Source organism: Suncus etruscus, chromosome 3 (genome assembly GCF_024139225.1).
Source record: "Suncus etruscus isolate mSunEtr1 chromosome 3, mSunEtr1.pri.cur, whole genome shotgun sequence".
NCBI lineage: Eukaryota > Metazoa > Chordata > Mammalia > Eulipotyphla > Soricidae > Suncus > Suncus etruscus.
The window spans coordinates 132868733-132891531 of record NC_064850.1 but is presented as its reverse complement, the minus strand read 5'-3'; the positions used below and the strand labels follow the sequence as shown (position 1 = coordinate 132891531).

General features: G+C 36.5%; 1 protein-coding gene across 1 annotated transcript in view; it reads left to right on the top strand.

Moving 5' to 3' along the window:
• Positions 1 to 22799, top strand: part of LAMA1 (laminin subunit alpha 1) — a 148866-nt gene that overhangs the window by 4414 nt on the left and 121653 nt on the right. Inside the window, exons 2-3 of the mRNA XM_049770891.1 lie at positions 4773 to 4943; positions 5113 to 5225. Of these exons, the coding sequence (XP_049626848.1) occupies positions 4773 to 4943; positions 5113 to 5225 (284 nt within the window). The remainder of the gene's footprint in view (positions 1 to 4772; positions 4944 to 5112; positions 5226 to 22799) is intronic.

Sequence of the window (22799 nt, the reverse complement as noted above, 5' to 3'; positions counted from 1 at the left end):
TTACACACATGCCATGAGAAATGATTGTGTTGTGTGTCCTTCAAGGGGAAAAAAGTAAAAATAAGACTTATAGCAATATAACATTAACTAAAGTTAGTCATGTCTCTCTAATTTATTGAGTATGACTTCATAACGGGAAAACTTCACATATGATCCTGCCATGGTCCTCATTCTGCCTTTGATTCTTTTGTATAAAATTAAGCTTTTGTTCTTGTTAAATCCTTGATCCGGTGCCCTTTCTCACCCTTTGGTTACCTCTCCCACCTCCTACTCAAACAATGCCTGTGCCACTTCCCTTTATTGTAATATTTAAGTATACTTTTAAATGATTCAATAATCTGAGAAACATAAAATGATCCTTCTAAAACATGCTTTTTCCTATACCTATTTCTAATCTCTTTTCATCTTACAAATATGGGCATATGCAATAGAACATTATTGTTTTATAATTGTAAAATTAGAGTGAATGTGATATGTAAGGGATAGTTTTAGTGAATAACCTTTTCAGTAAAAGCTCTTCTAAGAAGAAAGATTTGATTCTAGTGAAACACAACTAAGATAATTTTATGAAATTAAAGATTTTTCTACTCAGCTATGCTAACAAAGGAATCCATTTAAAATGGAGATAAAATCTATCTGGTACAAAAACTATCTGATGCTGATTACTACAATTGAGTTGCTTCTTACCAAAATTATGTTGTTTATGTTTGTAAGGTTTGAGTTTTTTTTTTTCCTTTGTGGCTTTGTAAGTACGGAATCTAGTACTTTGATTTTCCCTTTGGATTTATGCAGTAACGCAAGGCCAGTGCAGAGGTGCAGAATGGGGGTGGGGTTGGATAGAAAGTGTGGAAGTCTCTCAATATTGAGCACCTGTCGTGGGGAAATGAAGAGAAAGTGGGAGTATTTGAAGTTAACTGGTAAAGTATTTGTTGATAGAGATTATGCACTGTTAAATCAGTTCCTGTGACTCTACCTTCTTTTCCTTGCTTGAATAGACTATGTAAAAAGAACCAATAGAGTGAATTATACTACAAATATAAATACCGGTAATTTAAGACAGAGCCAGAAAAACATCATTTTTGTTTTTGAGATAAAAATACAGACGTCTACAACAATAATATTTTAATTATTAGTTACTAAGAAACATTTGAATCAAATTACTAGAATACTGTGGTACAAAAAATGCAAAAGATTAATATTTAACTTAGAACTACAGAAAATAATACCAACTCTACCTGCCATGAAAATTCCTCTCCAAGATTACATGTCTCTTTAGGAACTGGATTGTGAATGCAAATATGTGTCTAACTTCTGTTAGAGAAAAATAACTTTGAGAATGCACCATTAAACATCATAACTCATTTGTTTCTATAAAAAGCCTTTAAAACTAAAAATCCCCTTTTTTAAGAGCTGGAGAAAGTTCTATTGGTAGAGCATAGGCCTAGCATAATAAAAACCCATTGCTGGTAGTGGCCAATGACCTCAGCCCCAGTCCACTGGTAAATAAATAAGTACACTTATTTACCACTTGAGAGATAGTACAGGGCTTAGGGCACTTACTTTGCATGCATCTGATCCTGGTTCTATATCCGGCACCCCATGAACTCCTAGAGCACTACAGTATATAGTCAAGGATGTCTCTAAATTCTAGCCAGGGATCCTGGGTGATCATTTGCACTACAGGGTTTTTGTATCAATGCCATCACATTGATCCTATATCCTGGCAGACCAACAATTACTGGAAAGAAGCCCTTGCCTTTCTGGGCTCTGCTTGGAAGGAACCCCCTCATTTTCATAAATTAATAAATAAAAAACATTTTTATGACTTTTAGTCCTGGGGATTGTCCCAGTGATAGATCAATTGCCTCATATGTGACAGGCCCTACGTACTATTCTTAACCCCTTCAAATAATATATTTTATTATGTCTGGAGAGATGGTTCAAAGGTCTGGAACACATGCATGCTGGAGCCCCCAGTTTAGTACTCACACTATATGGTCTTGAGCAGTACTGGGAGTGATATCCAATATCTAGATCAGAAGTAGCCTTCTATATACCAGGTGTGTCCTCTGAAAAGAAATTCCACTTATGTTATGATAAAAACAATATAATAAGACTAACTTAAAATGAAAATACATGTGGATTATTAACTAAATCTATTATATTTATAAATTAAGAATAATGTTCTTGGATAAGTGTCCAGTAACTTTAACTGAGATTATAACAAGCAGTTACTAAAATGAATAGGGTCATTGTACTAAGATATAAGAGATGGTTCTGTTTTCTATGATAAGCCTGAATAATTTAAATTATTAAAAGATTTATAATTGAAAAGGTAATTAAAATGTACCTACAAAAATGGAATACAATTTTTTTCTGTCACTAAGATGTTATGTTATGTGCTATTTCAAATTTCAATAATAAAAAGAATGTCAGAAAATTTGTTCTTTATAAAGAAAAGATTATCTGTGTGATCCTGGAAAATTAATTTCAGGCAATTTAGAGAAGCCTTTCTTAGCCAAGACCCCCTTCTCTTCATCCAGACTATCAGTTCCCAGTGTATGTGCCTGCTTCTTAAACATGATTTTAGATCATTACAGAATCTTCTCAGCTGTTATCCTCCTTTACTAAGAGAAATATGAATCTCCAAAGATCCCCAGGGAATTATTTCTCTTTAGTCATCCAAAAATTGTTTTTTGAAAAGCCTGGACTAGTTTCTTAAAGATAAAAATCACTTGTGACAGACACAGAGGGCTACACAAAGACAACAATTTAAAGGAAGTCTAAAACGTAGACCTTTATACTCAGAAGTTTTATTCACTGAAGAAAAGTAGTAGTAAGAGAAGGCTGAAGGAAAGAGAGAAAGAGAAAGAGAGAGAGAGAGGAAGAGAGAGAAATATAGATAATTAAAGATTATGCACACAACCATGATTGAGGAGAACTTTGCTTGGGACCATGAAGAAGACCTTGGGGTTGGGCTATTAGTATGCCCAGAGCATTTAGTTGTCCTTACTTATAACAGGATGCTTCATGTGTAGAGACACTTTTTTTTTAATTTTAAGCCAAGGGTATTTTTGTTCTAGTTTTTCCAACATTTGCTGTTCCTATGCAAAAATAACAAAATAACCCCTCTGTCTCCCCCCTTTATTTCCTTAAATTTTATTTGTATCTTCTAGATAGGGGTTCCTGCCTTTCTCATAGAACCTTGGACATGAATTACTTTGTTTTACCTCATATTTCTGTATTTTTCTACAAAATTGAGAAGGAAAAAAAGAGGATGGGGGCTATGTAGTCTCAGGTGCATTGGTGGAGATAAAAAAAAAAGGACAGAACTAAATACCCAAGCCAAAGTCAACAATAATAGAATCAAGAGATTCAAATTATAACAATCTATACTTAATATCTGGGCCCATTACACTGGAAGGCCAGGGGGCTAAGGGTGGAGGTATAGACTCCAACCTGGGAAATTTGGTGGAGGAAGGTCAAAACTGGTGGGGGTAAATGGCCCTAATTCACTGTCACTGTATGCCCGAAATGTAGCTATGAAGGACTTGTAATTCACAATGGTTCAATAAAAATTATTAAAAAAAAAAAAAAAGAGCCTACCCCAGAGGCAGGCTGGAGAGGGTAGATGGGAGAAAAGAGGGATTTAATGGGAAGGTGACAGGGAAAATATTAATATTGGTGGTAGGAAATATGCACTGGTGAAGGTTGTTATACATTTTATGACTGTAATTCAATCATGAACAATTTTATCTGTGGAAAAAATTGTATCATAAACAACCATGTAACCATGGTGTTTAAATTAAAAAATATTTAAAAAAAGATTTATTAAAAAAAGATCTACATGCACTTTCAGAGGCAACTGGAATTAAGTGGGCAGGCAAGGAATTTCTTTCATTGCCAAAAGCATGCATAAAATCATTTGAAATTTGTCTTTTAGTGCTAGTATAAAATATTGGAAAAATATTTTCCAACAAACATTCCAACAAATGTTTTTCCAACATCTTATTATGAGCATTTTCTTCAAGAATTTTCTCAATCATCTCTCTCCAATCCAGTTAATATATATATATATATGAATATGCATATATTTTCTCTTTTACAATCCAGTTTATATTTAAATGCATTTCAAAGTGAGTTGAAGACCCACATATACTTTGCTTCTAAGTTTTGGGGAGCATGATTTTTGTTCATTTGGGGGTCACACCTGTCAGAGATTATTACTCAGAGATTGCTCCTTGTTCTGCACTCAGGGATCATTCCTGGCAAGGCTCCGGGGAACATAAGGGGTATTTGGGTTTGAACCTAGGTCAATCACATGCAAGGAAAGCACTCGCCTAGCTGTACTGCTCTGATCTCTGTACTTACGATTTTTAAAATTATTTGAAGTAAAATGTATATGTTGTGGAATATACTCATCTACCAATTCTAAGTTAACGTTCATATACTTTGGTTTTTCACTACTGCATATGTCTGGACAAGATAAACTTTCATCAAGATGCATGACTTAACGACACAACAAAAAGTCTCCTGATGTCATTTGCAGCCTCACTCTGCAACTGCTACTGACAGTTTTTTTTTTAAACCATAGGTTGAACTTTGCTTGTCTAGAATTTCATATAAAAGGAACCATAAATTATCACTTTTGATAAAAGTTTGCTTCACTCAATACACAGTACACACAATGATTAACCTGCAAAGTGAGTTTAAGTAAAACATCCTTTTGATTTCAAGTGGCTGTGACTGATGTGGTACATTTTGATTTTCAGGCCTGTTTCCTGCGATTTTTAATCTTGCCAGCAATGCTCACATCAGCACCAATGCAACCTGTGGTGAGAACGGACCCGAGATGTTCTGCAAACTCGTGGAGCACGTGCCAGGCCGTCCATTGCGGAATGCACAGTGCCGGATCTGTGATGGCAGTAGCACAAATCCCAAAGGCAAGTGGTGTACCTTCTGTTCCTGGGAAGTGATGCCCGAAGCCTTCTACAGGAAGACCTTGACACTGTGTTTATCTTCATTGCTATTCACTTCCACTATCATTGCAGTTCAAAAGAGAAAAAAGATCTAAAGAAAATACTAACACATGTTTCCTCTTTCTTTTAACAGAACGCCATCCGATATCAAATGCCATTGATGGCACCAATAACTGGTGGCAAAGTCCTAGTATTCAAAATGGAAGAGAATATCACTGGGTCACAATCACTCTGGATTTGAGACAGGTGAGTAAGAATGGATGTGGGTTGCTGATATTTTAGGGAAATCTTGACCTTATTTCTTAACATGTTTTACATCCCTCTCCCCTTTTTGCATTAGGCAATGGGTTTACATGATTAGCAGAGATAGTCTGTATTACCATTTTTTTAATTGTTGGGCCACACCCGGTGATGCTCATGGGTTACTCCTGGCTTTGTGCTCAGAAATTGTTCCTGGCTTGGGGGACCAAATGGGACGCCAGTTCCACAGTCTGCAGTTCATCGTGGGTCAGCTGCGTGAATGCCCTACAGCCATTGCTCTGGCCCCTATATTACCATTTCTTGTCACATTTCTGATCTCCGAATTTCTTTCAGAAGTGTGAGTGAAGTTGTTTTCATGTGGTTTGGTGATTATAGATGTTGGTCCACAGCATATTCAAGCATCAGGATTTATGCTAGTCTGTGTGCTAGATGCCCACAAACATAAGGGTTCATGATGGTAGAGACAAAACAGATGCATTTCTGCCTCTCAAGCTTTTCATCTTGTTATCAGTAGCAAACTTTTTGCATAAGTCCTATGCAGAAAATATGACAAGGATACAAAAGAGTACTAGTGTTAGTTACTCTTGATCATATCTCAACTCTGTGCTATGGGTGAGAACTCCGAGTGTGCCTGAGTTTTTTTGTTTTTTTTTATCAGCAAACCTTCAGCATGAATTGGAAAAGAAAAGATATCATTTTACTCCAGCTCTACTTATATCCTCTTATTGTTAAGACCATATAGAAGAAATTAGATAAAAAAAATATATGGGTCTGTTTTCCTCAGAAGTCTTGTAAAGATAAAAAAAAATCCAGCAGAGAAATTTGAGAGGAAGGGATGAGAAGATATGGCAGGTATGGGAAGCGATGCCCGAAGCCTTCTACAGGAAGTCTTGGACATTGTGTTTATTTTAATTGCTATTCATTCCCACTACCATTGCAGTTCAAAAGAGAAAAATGATCTAAAGGAAGAACTAATGCATGTTTCTACTTTATTCTAACAGAACACCATCCAATATCAAATGCAAATGATGAATCACAACATAAAACTCTTATTTTTAGAAGTTTCCTTGTGTTAGAATTTGTCAATAACATGTCAAAATTCAACTGAAAAGTTTCTGTAGCTAAAATATATGACTGAAATAAGAGTTTTGGAGATTTTGTGAAAGATTCATTTTTCTTTAACTTGATTTGTTCCAAAGACAAGAAAATATTATGTATATATGAATTTGTATTTATGAATACAAAATCCTTTGATTCCTAATCACAGTAAATAATGTAGCAAAACATAAAGCTCAGGAGTCATTTTTCCAAGTTGAGTTTCATTGAATAGTAAGTAAAGTATGTAAGTACGTAAGCAAAATAATAATTTTTAGCTATTTTGAATTAACATATTATGCCTTAATATTTTTAAAAAGTAAAGAAAACTTCACTCTGGCTTTTTATTGCTTTTATGTGCTAAAGAATCTTCTTCAGGAGATTTGAGTCTTTTTATCACTTGTTTTGATTGAATTTTATATTTTAAAGGAAAAAGTTTTGCAGTTTGTTTTCACTAAAAATGTGATATATGAGTTTGCCCAAATTACCATATGGACATTTTAATAATTCATGATTCAAAACTCATCTTAGACTATTACTTCATCCTGTAGGGAGTCTTTTTTACTTTAATCTGAACTGAGTCACTTGACGAATTCCTGGAGGGGGTTGTGGGTATCAAGATTAGGTCTTACTTCAAAGGGATATTTCAAAAACAGGTGTGTACCCATACATGTTAAAAAGCACTAGGTAATTCCTAGTGAATCTAGAAAAGTTTCCAAATTAATATTGTTGAAAATAATTTGTATTCTTTATACTTACTAGTGCATTAAAATTTCTTATTTTTCACATAGTATAACATTGGTATCATGCTTTTAGTTTTTTAAAGTCTATTATGTTTATAACTAAACAAACCTTTCCTAGAGACTTTATATTGTAAGACTTTTTTAAAATATAGAAATTATATTAAAGTGAGCACCAAGATTCAGATTCAGGAGTTTTCTTACATTTTCCCATAGATGTTCTTACTAGCGATTCTCTTTTTTTTTTTTTTTTTTTTTTTTGGTTTTTGGGCCACACCAGGGAGTGCTCAGGGGTTACTCCTGGCAGGCATGGGACACCATATGAGACATATGGGATAGCAAGCGCCGCTGTGCTATCTCTCCGGGCCCGAATTTTTGTTCTTAAGAGATGCTATATCATTAACATTTATAACCAAATTAACAGTAATTTTTAGTAGCTATATACAATTTATACAAGTTATTAACTAATGAATATTTTTCATTTTGATTTTTTTTTTTTTTTTGGTTTTTGGGCCACACCCGGCAGTGCTTGGAGGTTACTCCTGGCAGTCTACTCAGAAATAGCTCCTGGCAGGCACTGGGGACCATATGGGACACCGGGATTCGAACCAACCACCTTTGGTCCTGGATCGGCTGCTTGCAAGGCTAACACCGCTGAGCTATCTTTCCGGGCCCTCAAAAATAATTCTTACTCTATTTTATTGTTATACTATTTATTTTTGGTTGAGACAAAATAGCTTCATAACATCACATGAATTAAGATAAAATACATAATTTTGCAGTTGTATGTACTGCAGTTTGATCATCCTCAAAGTCTAGGAGTATCCTGTTGTGTTTCTTCTAATTAATTAGTATTGCCCTCATTTAAAAAAAATCTCTTTTTCAACAAAACCTGCCAGTTATCTTAGAAAACATTCTGTATTCTTCTTTTTCTGATTTTTAAAAATTATTTCTAATAATGTATTTATTTAAGCACCATGATTACAAACATGTTTGCAATTGGGTTTCAGTCATAAAATGTATAGCCACCCCTTTACCAATGTAACCTTCCTACTACCAATGTCCCCCAGCTCTTTTTTCTCTCTCTATTATTGTCAGGATAGTTGTTAGTATAGTTCTCTAACTGCACTTACCACTCTTTGTGGTAAGCTTAATGTCATGGGCTAGTCCTTCTGGCCCTCAGATCTATTGTTCTTGGATCTTATTACCATCCTGTCTTATTTTTCTTAAATTCCACATATGAGTGAGACTATTCTGTGTATATCTTTTTCCCTTTGACTCATTTCACTCAGCATGATAGTTTCCATGTCCATCCATATACAAGAAAGTGTCATGACTTTGTATTTCTTGGCAGTTGCATGTATTTCATTGTATATTTGCACCACAGTTTCTTTAGCCCCTCAATTGTTGTTGGGCACCTAGGTTGTTTCCAGATTCTGTCTATTGTAAATACTGCTTCAATGAATGTAGGTGTGCACAAGGCATTTTTTTTTTTTTTTTGGTTTTGGGCCACACCCGTTAACACTCAGGGGTTACTCCTGGCTATGCGCTCAGAAGTTGCTCCTGGCTTGGGGGACCATATGGGACACAGGGGGATCGAACCGTGGTCCGTCCAAGGCTAGCGCAGGCAAGGCAGGCGCACCTTACCTTTAGCGCCACCGCCCGGCCCCTCACAAGGCATTTTTGTATTGTGTTTTTGTGTTCCTAGAGTATATCCCTAGGAGAGTATTGCTGGATCATATGAGAACTCAATGTCCAGTTTTGAGGAATCTCCATATTGTTTTCCATAAAGGCTGGACTAGACTGCATTACCACCAGCAGTGAATGAGAGTTCCTTTCTTCTCACATCCCTACTAGCACTGATTGTTCTTATTTTTTTGTGATGTGTGCCAGTCTCTGTGGCATGAGATGATATCTCATTGTTGTTTTGATTTACATCTCTCTGATGATTGGTATTGTGGAGCATTTTTTCATGTGCCTTTTGTCCATTTGTATTTCTTCTTTGAGGAAGTGTCTTTTCATTTCTTCTCCCCTTTTTTTTGGTGGGGTCAGAAGTTTTTTCTCATTAAGTTCTGTCAGAACCTTGTATATCTTAGATATTAGTCCCTTATCTGATGAGTATTGGGTGAATAGTTTATCCCATTCTGTCATTCTGTGGGTGCCCTTTGAGGTGTTTCCTTTGAGGTACAGGTGCTTCTCAGTTTAATGTAGTCCTATTTGTTTATCTCTGCTTCCACTTGTTTGGACAGTGATGTTTCCTCCTTGAAGAAGCCTTTAGTCTCAATGTCATGGAGTGTTTTACGTACATATTTTCTACATACTTTATGGTTTTGGTTCTGATATCAAGGTCTGTAGTCTCCTTTGATTTGATCTTTGTACATGGTATTGGATGGAGGTCTGAGTTTGCTTTTTGGCATGTGACTGACCTGGTGTCCCTACAACATTTGTTGTAGAAGTTTTCCTTTCTCCTTTTTTTGTTTGTTTGTTTGTTTGTTTTGCATTTCTTGCCCCTTTATCAAAGAGTAATTGATTCTATGTCTGGGGAACTTTCTCTGAATACTCAAATCTATTCCATTGATCTGAGGGTCTGTCTTTATTCTAATACCATGCTGTTTTAATGATTATTACTTTGTAATACAGTTTAAAGTTGGGGAAAGTAATGCCTCCCATCTTATGCTTAAGGGATTCTTTAGTGTTTATTGTTGTTATTCTTGATGTTTATTATTTCAAATGAATTTCAGAAATGTTTATCCTCTTTAAAAAATGTCATCGGTATCCTTAGAAGGATTGCATTAAATCTTTATAAAGCTTTGGGGAGTATTGCAATTTTTATTTTAATTTTAATCCTCCCAATTCATGAATAGTGTATGTGTCTCCATTTCCTTGTGGTCTCTTTTATTTCTTTTTTTTTTCCGAATCCAATTCTGTTTATTGAAACTCAAGGCCCCACTTAAATACTTTTTTTGTGGGCACAGTTCCACTCGTAAATATGTCAATAAGAGGTAGATATATTGAACAGGACAAATAACAGGATCCATTGGCAGGTGAGATGGAATGTGCAGATAATGAGCTCTGTCTCCATCTTTTATTTCTTAAAGCAATGTTTTGTAGTTTTTTGGATAGGTCTATCATTTTTTTAGTTAAGTTGATTTCAAGGAATTTGAGTTTCTGTGGCACTATTGTGAATGGGATTTTTTTAAAATGTCTATTTATTTTCTATTATTATTTGTGTATAAGAAGGCCATTGATTTTTGTGTGTTAATTTTGTAGCCTGCCACTTTGCTACATGAGTCTATTGTTTCTAGAAGCTTTTGGTAGAACAGGGGTGGCGAACAAGTTCAACACAAAGAGCCAAAATTTTAAACTGTGAGAGTCAGAGAGCCACATCACACAGTGACCTGCCAGAACAGACAAACGCTCACACAAAAGCATGTAATTTTAACAATAATATATTAAACACATATTGCATTTTGCCATTTTGAGTGAGGGTAAAAATCCTGTTTGCCACCCTTTTGGTAGAGTCTTTAGGATTTTCTAAATATAATATCATGTCATCTGTAAACAGTGAGATTTGACTTCTTCGTTTCCTATCTGGATCCCTTGATATCTTTTGCTTGCCTAATTGCTATGGAAAGTACTTCCAGTACTAAGTTAAAAAAGAGGGGAAGCCAGGTCTTGTACCAAATTTTAGGGGAAAGGCTTTCAGTTTATGTCATTGTGTATAATATATGCCATTGGTTTGTGGTAAATGGCCTTGACTATATTGAGAAAAGTTTCTTCCATTCCCATCTTGTTGAGAGTTTTTACCATGAATGGGTGTTGGACCTTAAATGCTTTCTCTGCACATCTATTGATATGATCATGTGGCTTTTCTTTTTCTTTAGTTGATATGGTATATTATTGTGATTGACTTGCATATGCTAAACCATCCTTGCGTCTCTGGAATATAACCTACTTGGTCATGTGTTTAACCTTCTTGATGAAGCTTGGATCCTATTCGTTAGGTTTTGTTGAGGATATTTACATATTTGTTCATCAAGGACATTGGTCTGTGATGTGTGTGTGTGTGTGTGTGTGTGTGTGTGTGTGTGTGTGATCTCTGCTTTTTGTATCAGGGTGATGACAGCTTTGTAAAAATTATTTGGGAGTGTTTTTTTTTTATTTCTTGTAAGAGCCTAAAAAGGATTGATAGAATTACTCTTGAAAGATTTGAAAGAATTTGTTAGTAAATCCATCTTTGCCTGGGTTTTTATTTTGAGAAAGACATTTTATCACCACTTTAATTTCCTCAATAGTGATGGGTCTATTCAGATTTGCTAGAACATCTTGGTAACATTATGTATTTGTTGTCCTGTTTGATCACAGGTTTACTATATTTCTTTATTACCTTTATTTCCCGTATTGAAATTCAGTTCTAAAGAATTCCTTAAGCTTTGCTAAGTGTTTTGACAGAACATATCATCTATGTGATCATGCTACTTACTTCTCTTGCACCAGGGCTGGTTGTCACTTAATGAGAGTAACTGAATTCTGTGTGATTGGCAATAACCCTATTTTTTCCTTGACAAGTTGTCTTCCTTTTCCTCTCACATCACACTTTTATGTCTTAGTTTTATTGACTTTTCCACCTAGAAGAGGTTATACCTTCTGAAGGTTTTTTTCTCTCTTCCCCAGAATCTGTGTGCATCCTATCAAGCAAGTCCTTAGTTGTTAGCAGTTACTAGTACTTTCTAGATTCTCCCTTCCCTGAGATTACAGAATACTGCTGCTTTGCTCTTCTTCTATTCCCTTTTCTTATTTTGTAATGTTTTGGAGCATTTTCTTATAAGGCACTGAGTAAATAACTGTGGAGAGAATCAATGCTTGCTTTTTTAAAAAAAATTCTTTCCTCTTCTGTTGTTTGGTTAAAACATTACAAAGCCCTTCACTGGCTTTGTTTCAAACCTGTGAAAATGCAAAGTCTCAAATATTGATTTCTAAAATAAAATTAGAGAGAGGAATTATATTATCAAGAATTATAATAACTAAATATTACAAATGTATTCTTATAATTTAATCCATATGTTAGTCTGTTAGCTTTTATGGCAAAATTCCTTAGCAGCTTTTTTCTATGTAACAAATGCAAGAATGTTCATCTTATTTTTGATTTTCTAGTTGATGGCAGCTGTTGAAATGTGACATTTTGGGGCCGGAGAGAAAGAATTGAGGTAGGGCGTTTGCCTTGCATTCAGAAAGACAGTGGTTCGAATCCTGGCATCCCATATGGTTCCCTGGGCCTGCCAGGAGCATTTTCTGAGCGTAGAGCCAGGAGTAACCCCTGAGTGCTGCTGGGTGTGGCCCAACACCCCCCCATAAGAAAAAAGAAATCGTGACATTTTTAAGTGTTTGTACATAATGTTTGATTACCTCAAAGGTAAAAGCAATAATAAATACTATTACCAGAAAGTCTATTGATTTTTGTCATAAGATTTAACTAGTGTTTGCTTTATTGAATTTATTACAAGAGGAATAATTAGTTTTATTGTTTTAATTTTTAAAAATAGTGACTTCTATTTATTGTTATTAATTTCACTTATTTTAGAATGTATATTTTGATACTTAACAATGTCTTACTTTAAAAAATTATTCATGAGAATTGGATAAGCATGCTATTTTTGTTTTAATAAATAAGATCTGAAAAGACCTTTTTTTGATATATGTAAAAGTGGCACTAGATCTCTTACATGTAGCTTACTTTGATTTGATTACCAGTACCATGAAAACTAGTAGTTGTGACATGGAGCATGGTTTAGACCTGAACATGATCAAAAGTAGCCCCTAAACCAACCAGACAAATGTAAAACTAAAATATGTGTAGTTCCTTTCTATCAAGTGTCATTTTAACTATATACCATTGAACAGAAGGTAGGAACTTTTGTTACAGTTGAAAATTTAAAATAGTTAGAGAGAAAAGCATGCACACGTGATGAACCTTACATTTTATATTTGTCACCATTTTTCTATGTTCTGATAATTACATTAAAATATGTTCCTATGAACTCCAAGGGTTTCTATTTGAGAACATTGACTTATAGTAGGGCAGATGAAAGGATGCTCAATTTCTTTAATCATTTTACAAATAATAAGAAAAAATACCTTGTGAATGAGAACCACTTTACCCTCCTTAGAATGAATGGTTAGCAGTCAAAAATCATAAAATAAGGCTAGAGTACAGTAGGTTGGGCATTTTTCTTGTATGTGGTCAGCCTGGATTTGAATCCCAGTACTTCATCTGGTTCCCCAAGTCTACTAGGATCCCTGAGTGCAAAGCCAGAAATAAGCCCAACACTGCTGAGTGTGACCCCAAACTAAACAAACAAACAAACAAACAAGAGCCCATAAAATAACAAGGGTTGGTGAGTCTGGGGAGAAATTGAAATCTTAGTTTTTTTGTTGGTGGGTCTGGGAACTTGTAAAACAATGTGGAAAAGAGCTTGTGGTTTCTCAAAAATGTAAAAGTTAAATTACTCTTTGATTCAGATATATTCCTCCTCCCAGGAGTTGCCATTTAGAACACAAACAGAAACTTGCCCACTATGTTTCTAGCAGTATTATACTGAATAAACAATGTCATATATGTTTTCCACCCTTATAAAAATTTAATGTACTGTGATTTTGAATACATTGTGTATTTTATGAGCCAACTAAAACCACACTAATTGTATAGAGAAAAGTATCTGGTTTGAGGAACTGATGAAAATGAACTGAGAATGAAAAAGGGAGAATCCAGATGGTAACCATGACTGATGGAAACCAGAGTGGCAACAGGATACTTAGCCCTTGAAGGACAGTATTTCATATTTAAGTGGAGAAGACGGGACTGTTTAGGGAATTCTGGAAAGCCAGGTTCTGGAGTCATCTGGTTAAGCCAAAGAAAGGGCCATTAATGGGGTAGCAAAGACTGACGTAACTGGTTTCCAGAGAGAAGCAATCCTCTCTCCTCTAGTCTCCCAGCCCCTTCAGCCTTACACCTCCCTTCTAGCTTCCTTTTTTTTTTTTTTTTTTTTTTTTTTTTTTGGTTTTCGGGTCACACCCGGCAGCATTCAGGGGTTACTTCTGACTCCTGATTCTACACTCAGAAATGGCTCCTGGCAGGCTCGGGGGACTATATGGGATGCTGGGATTTGAACCACCACCCTTCTGCATGCAAGGCAAATGCCTTACCTCCATGCTATCTCTCCAGCCTCCCCTTTTAGCTTCTTGCTGGTGCTTCCACTGTCAGAATTTAGGAGCAAGTGATTGGCAAAGGATAAAGATATGACTTTTCAGAATCTCTGCCAGAAGCATAAAATACTTAAAGCTATTATAGAAAGGTGAGTTTACAATTGCTTTGCCAACCAGCCTAAATACTCTTCTCAGTAGGTGATCATTTGCACATGGCTTAAACATACAGATGCAACTATAAAACCCTGGGGCGAAATTTTGTAATAGTCATTATTCAGATCCTGAATAATCTTATGTTAAGTTCTAAGATGAATGAAAATACAAATTTGAGATTTCCTATGATAAAATTTATGGAATGCCTTTGAATGCATTAATAGACTTGCTGTTCTTGTATCTCAAGATGAGACTTCCATGAGTCACCATCATGATACTATAATGATGGAAAAAAGAGGAATTACTCAATTTATTGATGTATTATTACTTTGGGTTATGTGATGTGATGGGTTTCTTTAATACAATTTGCAAAATAGAATGACATTATCATTAGAAGGTTGCTCCTGTCAGAGCAATTGACAAATTTCATATACTAAGTACAAGTTATATTAGTATATATTTGTCACATATTTCTATACCTTTCATATTTGTAGCCTCAACTGACTTAAAAGTCCTAGAGATCTTCAAATATCAGCAAGGGAACTGTTAAACAAGACCTTGCGGTAAACAAATTCAAATTAGCTGAGAAGATTAGCTAAGAAGTGTAGTTATGCAGATGTTGAGAAAATTAGCTCATGCATCAATAATTCTATTTTATTTTTGTTTTGTTTTTTTGGCCACACCAGTGATGCTCAGGGGTTACTCCAGATTATGTGCTCAGAAATCACTCCTGCTGGGGCCGGAGGGATAGCATGGGGGTAGAGCGTTTGCCTTACATTCAAAAGGACAGTGGTTCTAATCCCGGCATCCCAGATGGTCCCCCGTGCTTGCCAGGGGTGCTTTCTGAGCACAGAGCCAGAAGTAACCCCTGAGCGCAGCTGGGTGTGACCCGAAAGAAAGAAAGAAAGAAAGAAAGAAAGAAAGAAAGAAAGAAAGAAAGAAGAAGAAAGAAAGAAAGAAAGAAAGAAAGAAGAAAGAAAGAAAGAAAGAAGAAAGAAAGAAAGAAAGAAAGAAAGAAAGAAAGAAAGAAAGAAAGAAAGAAAGAAAGAAAGAAAGAAAGAAAGAAAGAAAGAAAGAAAGAAAGAAAGAAAGAAAGAAAGAAAGAAAGAAAGAAAGAAATCACTCCTGGCTTGGGGGACCATATGGGATGCCAAGGGATCAAACTGCGGTCCATCCTAGGTTAGCAATTGCAAGGCAGACCCCTTACTGCTAGTGCCACCTCTCTGGCCCCAATTAATTCTATTTGTTGTTGTTGTTACTGTTTTTGTTTTTTTTTTGAGGTCACACCCGGCAGCGCTCAGGGGTTACTCCTGGCTCTAAGCTCAGAAATTGCTCGTGGCAGGCTTGGGGGTCCATATGGGATGCCGGGATTCGAACCACTGACCTTCTGTATACAAGGCAAATGACTTACCTCCATGCTTTCTCTCTGGCCCCAATAATTCTATTTTTATTAGGAAATTAATATGGACTCATGGTAAAAAAAAATAAGGGATAGATAAGCTTTATTCAACAGAAAAACCTCCCACTGAAACTATTGTTAACGTCTACCTCTTCACTGCTTTTGTACATATTTAATAATGTTGCAATAGTGACACTTATGACATAGGTACTGTAGACTATACACTATATGAAGCACTTGAACTGGGTTGTGCTGTTGAATCCTTATGACCACCATGAGTTTAATGCCATGATCATACCCTTTTGTTAAATGGTAACTCTAACAGAGTTGAGGAAACTTGCTGATGGGGAATTTCCTGAGCCTGCAGGTTTTGGGCTCTATGTGCATCACTGGATTCCCCTTCCGCTCACGCTAGCTGATTCTTAGGGCCTGTATATCTGTGCCCTAGCTTAAGCAGTTCCCAGTGTATGTAAAACTCATTATTAATCATTTAAAAGCACCCATATGGTGGATCTATCATTTGCATCATCCATGTCCAGAATTTCATGATGTAGTAACTTGGATTTTTGATAAACAAAACCCGCAACAAATTAATATCATACATAAGCTTGTGAAGAAATGTTGAGTACAAATGATTTTTTAAAGGTCATATTCCAAGCTTCTTGATGTGCCTTAGTTTTAGTGTCACTATTCTGTAGCAGTTATAGATGATATTTTTCCCTTGTCTGTATTATTTCATCAGCTCTCCTCAACAATACTAAAATACAGGCAGCCTTCTCTTTGGAAGTAATAAAAGTGCAGCTGAGAACCATTCCCCCAAGCTTAGAATCACGAGTGTTTCTGTGCTGCAGCTGGGACTGGAAAACTGGGCCTTCTGGTTCCTTCTGTTCTCTGCTGCCTGGTCTCACTTCATTTGTTCCTGGAATTCCATCATCGTTTTCCTTTCCAGTATGATTTTATGGAGTGACTGGAGGGAACTCTTACTAGTTCCCTTTGGTTTTGAAGATTCTTCCTAAATTCCTTCTCTTTGTTCTCTTTATATGTTGCCATTTAAAGAGGTCCTCTCGGGGCCGGGCGGTGGCGCTAAAGGTAAGGTGCCTGCCTTGCCTGCGCTAGCCTTGGACGGACCGTGGTTCGATCCCCCGGTGTCCCATATGGTCCCCCAAGCCAGGAGCAACTTCTGAGCACATAGCCAGGAGTAACCCCTGAGCGTTACCGGGTGTGGCCCAAAAACCAAAAACCAAAAAAAAATAAATAAATAAAGAGGTCCTCTCCCCTGTGATTTGGGCAGAGCCTTAACACTTTTTGGATTCCCTTGCAGTGGCTGGTAGAATTGAATACAACCTAACTTGCTTTTTTGTCTAAGGAGTAGGAAAATGAATCAATGTTTTGTAGTTTCCTAGAAATAATTTTTAAATCTGAGTGAGAGTGGCCAGATTCTTTTAGTAGAAATGTATAATGTTCCTTTAGAAGATAAATGCATTTAGAGACAAAGGAAACATTTCCTATGGCATTAAAAATAAAGCTGCCTTTTGAAGCAGTGCTTAATTTTCTGTGTGGGTTTAATTAGGAAGTAGCACTTTGTTGTGGGAACATAATCACAGAAGGGCCTTTGTTTTATGCAAACCTTTAGACAAGAGTCTCTTGTTTGCTAGGTTTTATAAAATCTCATTAATGTGTATATCTGCTGTTGTTTGCCCCTAAAATTTCTGAAGCATTGACCAGAAATAAATTGATATTTACTATTATATCATCAAGATATAAAGTGTTTGTTAAGAACATTGACAGGGTATAACATTTTTTGAGTAGAAAAATTTAATAACCTTAAGACAGTTACTCAAAAGAATTTTACAGCAGAATAGCTTGAACGTTAAATCTTCTCGTTACAAGTCAGACAAGGTTGTCTGTTAAAATAAATTAGGTAAAGAGCCTTTCTAGACACTTTGTGTTAGAAATTACTATTATTGTGCATGTATATATTTATTCAAAATGATTCTCTTTAAATTTTCTTTTGCTTTATATGAGCTTAACTAGTTACAAATATGAATTCTTCTTGCTTTGTCTGGCAAAATAAATAAATTCTTCATAATTTGAAAATATAGGATATAAAATATGTGCACTGGATTTTTGACCCAGACATTTAAATTTTTTAACCTTTTAGTCCCTAGGTGCCACACTTGGTGACACTCAGTTATCCAGTGGTGTGGGCCTGAAAGTTCAATACTAGTGTCTGGAGGCTTCCAAGGCTATTCCAAGTGATGCTTTGGGAGCCATGAGTTGCAAGAGATAAAACCCAGGCCTTGCACTCACAAGGAATAGTGCTCCAACCATCTGTGCTCTCACCCTGCAGTCAATAAAGCTACCTTTTGTCCTGCTGTTAAAAAAAAAAAATAACACTTCTGTTTTCGGGCTGGAGCAATAGCACAGCGGTAGGGCTTTTGCCTAGCACGTGGCCTATACAGGACAGACCTTGGTTTGATCCCCAGTGTCCCATATTGTCCCCAAGCCAGGAGTGATTTCTGGGTGCTTAGCCAGGAGTAACCCCAGAGCATCACAGGGAATGGCCCAAAAAAGCAAAAACAAACAAACAAAAACCCCACAAAACTTCTATCTTCACTTAGATATCTTTCTTTTGCTTTTATATTTTTAGTCTAAGACTTTGTTTTTCCATACATACCTCCTCCTCTGGCTGTCTGTTGATGTATAAGAAATCACTGCAGGAGCTGGAGCAGTGGCACAAGCTGTAAAGCGTCTGCCTTGTCATAACTAGCCTATGACAGATTCCTAGGCGTCCCATATGGTCCCCCAAGTGAGGAGTGATTTCTGAGCCCATAGCCAGGAGTAACCCCTGAGTATCACCGGGGGTGGCCCAAACACACACACACACACACACACACACACACACACACACGCACGCACAAAATCACTACAAAACCTTTTGCTTTAGAACAGCAGGATTTATTTGGTACTTTTGCTTTCAGGATGCTTTTGTCTGAGTTGAGTACATTATTGGTAGTATTTGGAGACTGGAGGTAAGGCAGTTGAGGTGCTTTGAGGAGCTTGAGGTGCTTTGACAGTCTACACTGCTGGAGAAGGGGCTAGTAGATGCTGGAACAAGCTAGACTTTCCTTTTGTCTCATGTGTGTGTGTGTGTGTGTGTGTGTGTGTGTGTGTGTGTGATTTTCATCTCTTTGTAGCCCTCTGCTTAATATCATGTAGTCTAGAAGCCCATTGTTCACATGGCAGATCAGGGTCCAATATGAATTTTCAGGAGAAGAGAGAGGTCTGGTACCTCTGCTTATTGACCAGTCCCCCGAATATCACACAGTGTCACTTTTCCTGTGTTTTAGGAATCGCCCAGTCTTCAGTGCAGGAAGTAACTCCAGTCTGTAATGGGGAGATGGATAAGGAATTTGAGACTTGTTCTCAAAGACTGTGCTTTCCAGAAACTTCTCTTTCTTCTAGTCTCCAGGGTTTATCTGATGGTGCCATGCCTTTATATCTAGGTAAAGTGATGAGCTATAGGATTCAAACTAAAGGTAAAGTATAGGGCAAGGGATCAGGGTCTTCCGATCCAAAGTTGGATCCATGAACTCCCAGACCAATAACAATTCCCTTTGAGAGCTATTTCTCAAACTTTATTTCTTGACAAGGTTTTTTTAAATTTATTTTATCATTTGTAAATTATCATAGTAATTTGCCAAGCAATGTGCATAAATAATGTAACATAACATAGTAACATCATTCAGCTTAGCACATTTCAGTTTAAAAGATCTTCACTTCTTTTTCCTTACTTCCTTTTTGTTTGCTTGCTTGTCTTAAATGGCATAGTTTCAGTTTTACTTGTAGTGTAACAGGACTTCTTTCATCGGGTCTTCAGAGGATTCTGAGAAATCACTGAAGATAGTTTTTAGGACTCTGTCAAAACAGATATTATCCACACCCCTGGTAGTTTTGGCTTCAAACTAAAGAATTTTGTATATTTATGGAAAGAGACAATTTTGAGAATATTACTTCTTCCTGTTCTATTGAAGTTAAAAAAAGAAAGATGTTTTCATTTCTAAAGAGATTTCTTCACTTTCTTTCCTCCTCCCATCTTTCTTTCCTTTTGCTTTTTATGCATAGCTTCAACTAAATTGTGACATTTTTATTTAAGAAAATGAATCTGTATCAAAATAGTTTTTAAATATTGCATCTGTACCTAAAAATGTCTTTTGAAGTCTGGGAGATAGCTTAAGGGTTTGAGCACTTTCTTTGTTTGTGGGATCTCCGTGTGAACCCAGCACATGGAATGCTGCTCACAGAGCACTGATAGTGTGATCCAGATGACACCTGAGATATACCAGTCAGAACTGCCTGGAAATGTGGACCTTACCATTGAACCATTAGGTAGTCAGTGGAGTAGTACAGGGAGTGACCACCACGCCCTGAGAACTGCTGGGAGCCCCACACCTAATACTCTTGTGCTTTAATAATTTATTGCATAGATACTTTCTGATATGAAAGCAGAGTTTTTAATGTAGGAAAATATAAAGTAGTATTTTAGTACCTGTGATTCTAACAACCAGGAATTGTATTTTGGTTTGGTTGTATCCTACTTCTGAACACTAATTGATCACTATTTGATCTCTGCTTATTGAGAGGTCGGGGAGAACTCATTGACCATCAAGACAGTTATGACAAGCAGAGAGGGCCCTTATCAAAAAGAAAGTACACAACAAAACAACAAATTCAGTTTATAGCAGACTATCATCACTGTGTCTTAAAATGTTTGCTAAAAAAGCCTGGGAGTGTGGAATGTACAGAGATTGAGGGCTGTAGATTACCTACAGGAAGGCCTGTTGAGGGTATTCAGGAAACAACTCTATGATGAGTGAGACCATTCTGTGTCTTTCTCTCTCCCTCTGACTTATTTCACTCAGCATAATAGATTCCATGTACATCCATGTATAGGAAAATTTCATGACTTCATCTCTCCTGATGGCTGCATTATACTCCATTGTGTATATGTACCACAGTTTCTTTAACCATTCATCTGTTAAAGGGCATCTTGGTTGTTTGTAGAGTCCTGCTATGGTAAATAGTGCTGCAATGAATATAGGTGTAAGGAAGGGATTTTTGTATTGTATTTTTGTGTTCCTAGGGTATGTTCCTAGGAGTGGTATAGCTGGATCATATGGGAGCTTGATTTCCAGTTTTTGGAGGAATATCCTTATCGCTTTCCTTAAAGATTGGACTAGATGGCATTCCCACCAGCAGTGAAAGAGAGTTCCTTTCTCTCCACATCCCTGCCAGCACTGCTTGTTTTCCTTCTTTGTTATGTGTGCCAATCTCAGTGGCATGATATGGTACCTCATAGTTGTTTTGATTTGCATCTCCCTGACTATTAGTGATGTTGATCATCTTTTCATGTGCCTTTTGGCCATTTGCATTTCTTTTACGAAGTGTCTGTCCGTTTCTTCTCCCCATTTTTTGATGGGGTTAGTTGTTTTTTTCTTGGAAAGTTCTGTTAGTACCTTGCATATTTTGAATATTAGTCCTTTATCTGATGGGTGTTGGGTGAAAAATTTCTCCCACTCAGTGGGTGACTTTTGTTTTAAGGAAAATTAAAGACATTCTTGCAATAATTTTCAGAGACAAAAGAGATGAGGGCTGGAAGATGCAGCTCACGACATGAAGCTCACCACAAAGAGTGATGAATGCTATTAGAGAAATAACTACATTGAAAACTATCCTCACAATGTGAATGAATGAGGGAAGTAGGAAGCCTGTCTTGAGTACAGGTGTGGGTGGGGTGGGGAGGAGGGAGATTTGGACTTTGATGGTGGGAATGTTGCACTGGTGAAGGGGGGTGTTCTTTACATGACTGAAATCATACAACTACAATCATATTTGTAATCATGGTATTTAAATAAATATTAAAAAACAATTAATGTAAAATAAAATAAAATAAAAAGAAAATGGAAAGAGGACAGAAGTGAAGAGTTTATAGAAAAGTAAATTCAAAGAGCTTTAATTAATAGAGATTTTAATTCATTTGTTTTAAATAATTCATTTGAATTAATGAAGAGAGGTTTAGTCTTGTTAATATTTAAATGCTTATTAAAATATTAAACATATTTAAACGTAAATAAAAGAAAAAGAAAAAGTCTATGAAGGAGGAGAGCAGGGAAGGAGGAGGATACCCTCCTTGGAGATCCTAATAGCGAAGAACATCCTTGCAAGTGCATGTTCTAGTCTATACTAAATAGTGCATCTAGTTTGTGCCTAATGTAGTCTTCTATTTTCCCACTGGATCAAGACAGAAGTTACATAAAGTGAACTGAAAAGGTCTTAGGCTATATAGTCAAATACATTTTAACAAATATAGGCACATGTGAATACTACATCCTTAGCAAAATTCAGGATATTTTTATTACCCTAAAACTTCTGCCCTTTCCAGTCAATTCTGTATCAGTCCTCAAACCATGTACCATTAGAGAAACCCTTGTCTGAGGTTTTATACTTCAGGTCACTTGTGCCCAAGATATGTCATTATCTACATTAAATCAGGCACGATGTCCTTTGTAGTCATGGCCTCTCTCCTCATTGAGCCTGTAAGAGTCATTTACTCTTACGACGTTAGTGCTCTAATTATCTGTTCTCTTGTTAGGTTATTTTGATTATTCCAGTTTACTTTATGTGCCCATTTTATTAGACTGCCATTGCATTGTATAAGTTTGTTTTTGTTTGTTTGTTTTTGGGTCACACCCAGCAGCGCTCAGGGGTTACTTCTGGCTCTATGCTCAGAAATCGCCACTGGCAGGCACAGGGATCCCCCAGATTCGAACCACCGTCCTTCTGCATGAAAGGCAAACGCCTTACCTCCATGCTATTTCTCCGGCCCCATTGTATAAGTTTGAAATGCATAAGTTGTGCTTGTTGGGGTAATAGACGTATTTATTGTAAGATGTGTACTACAGTAGCATT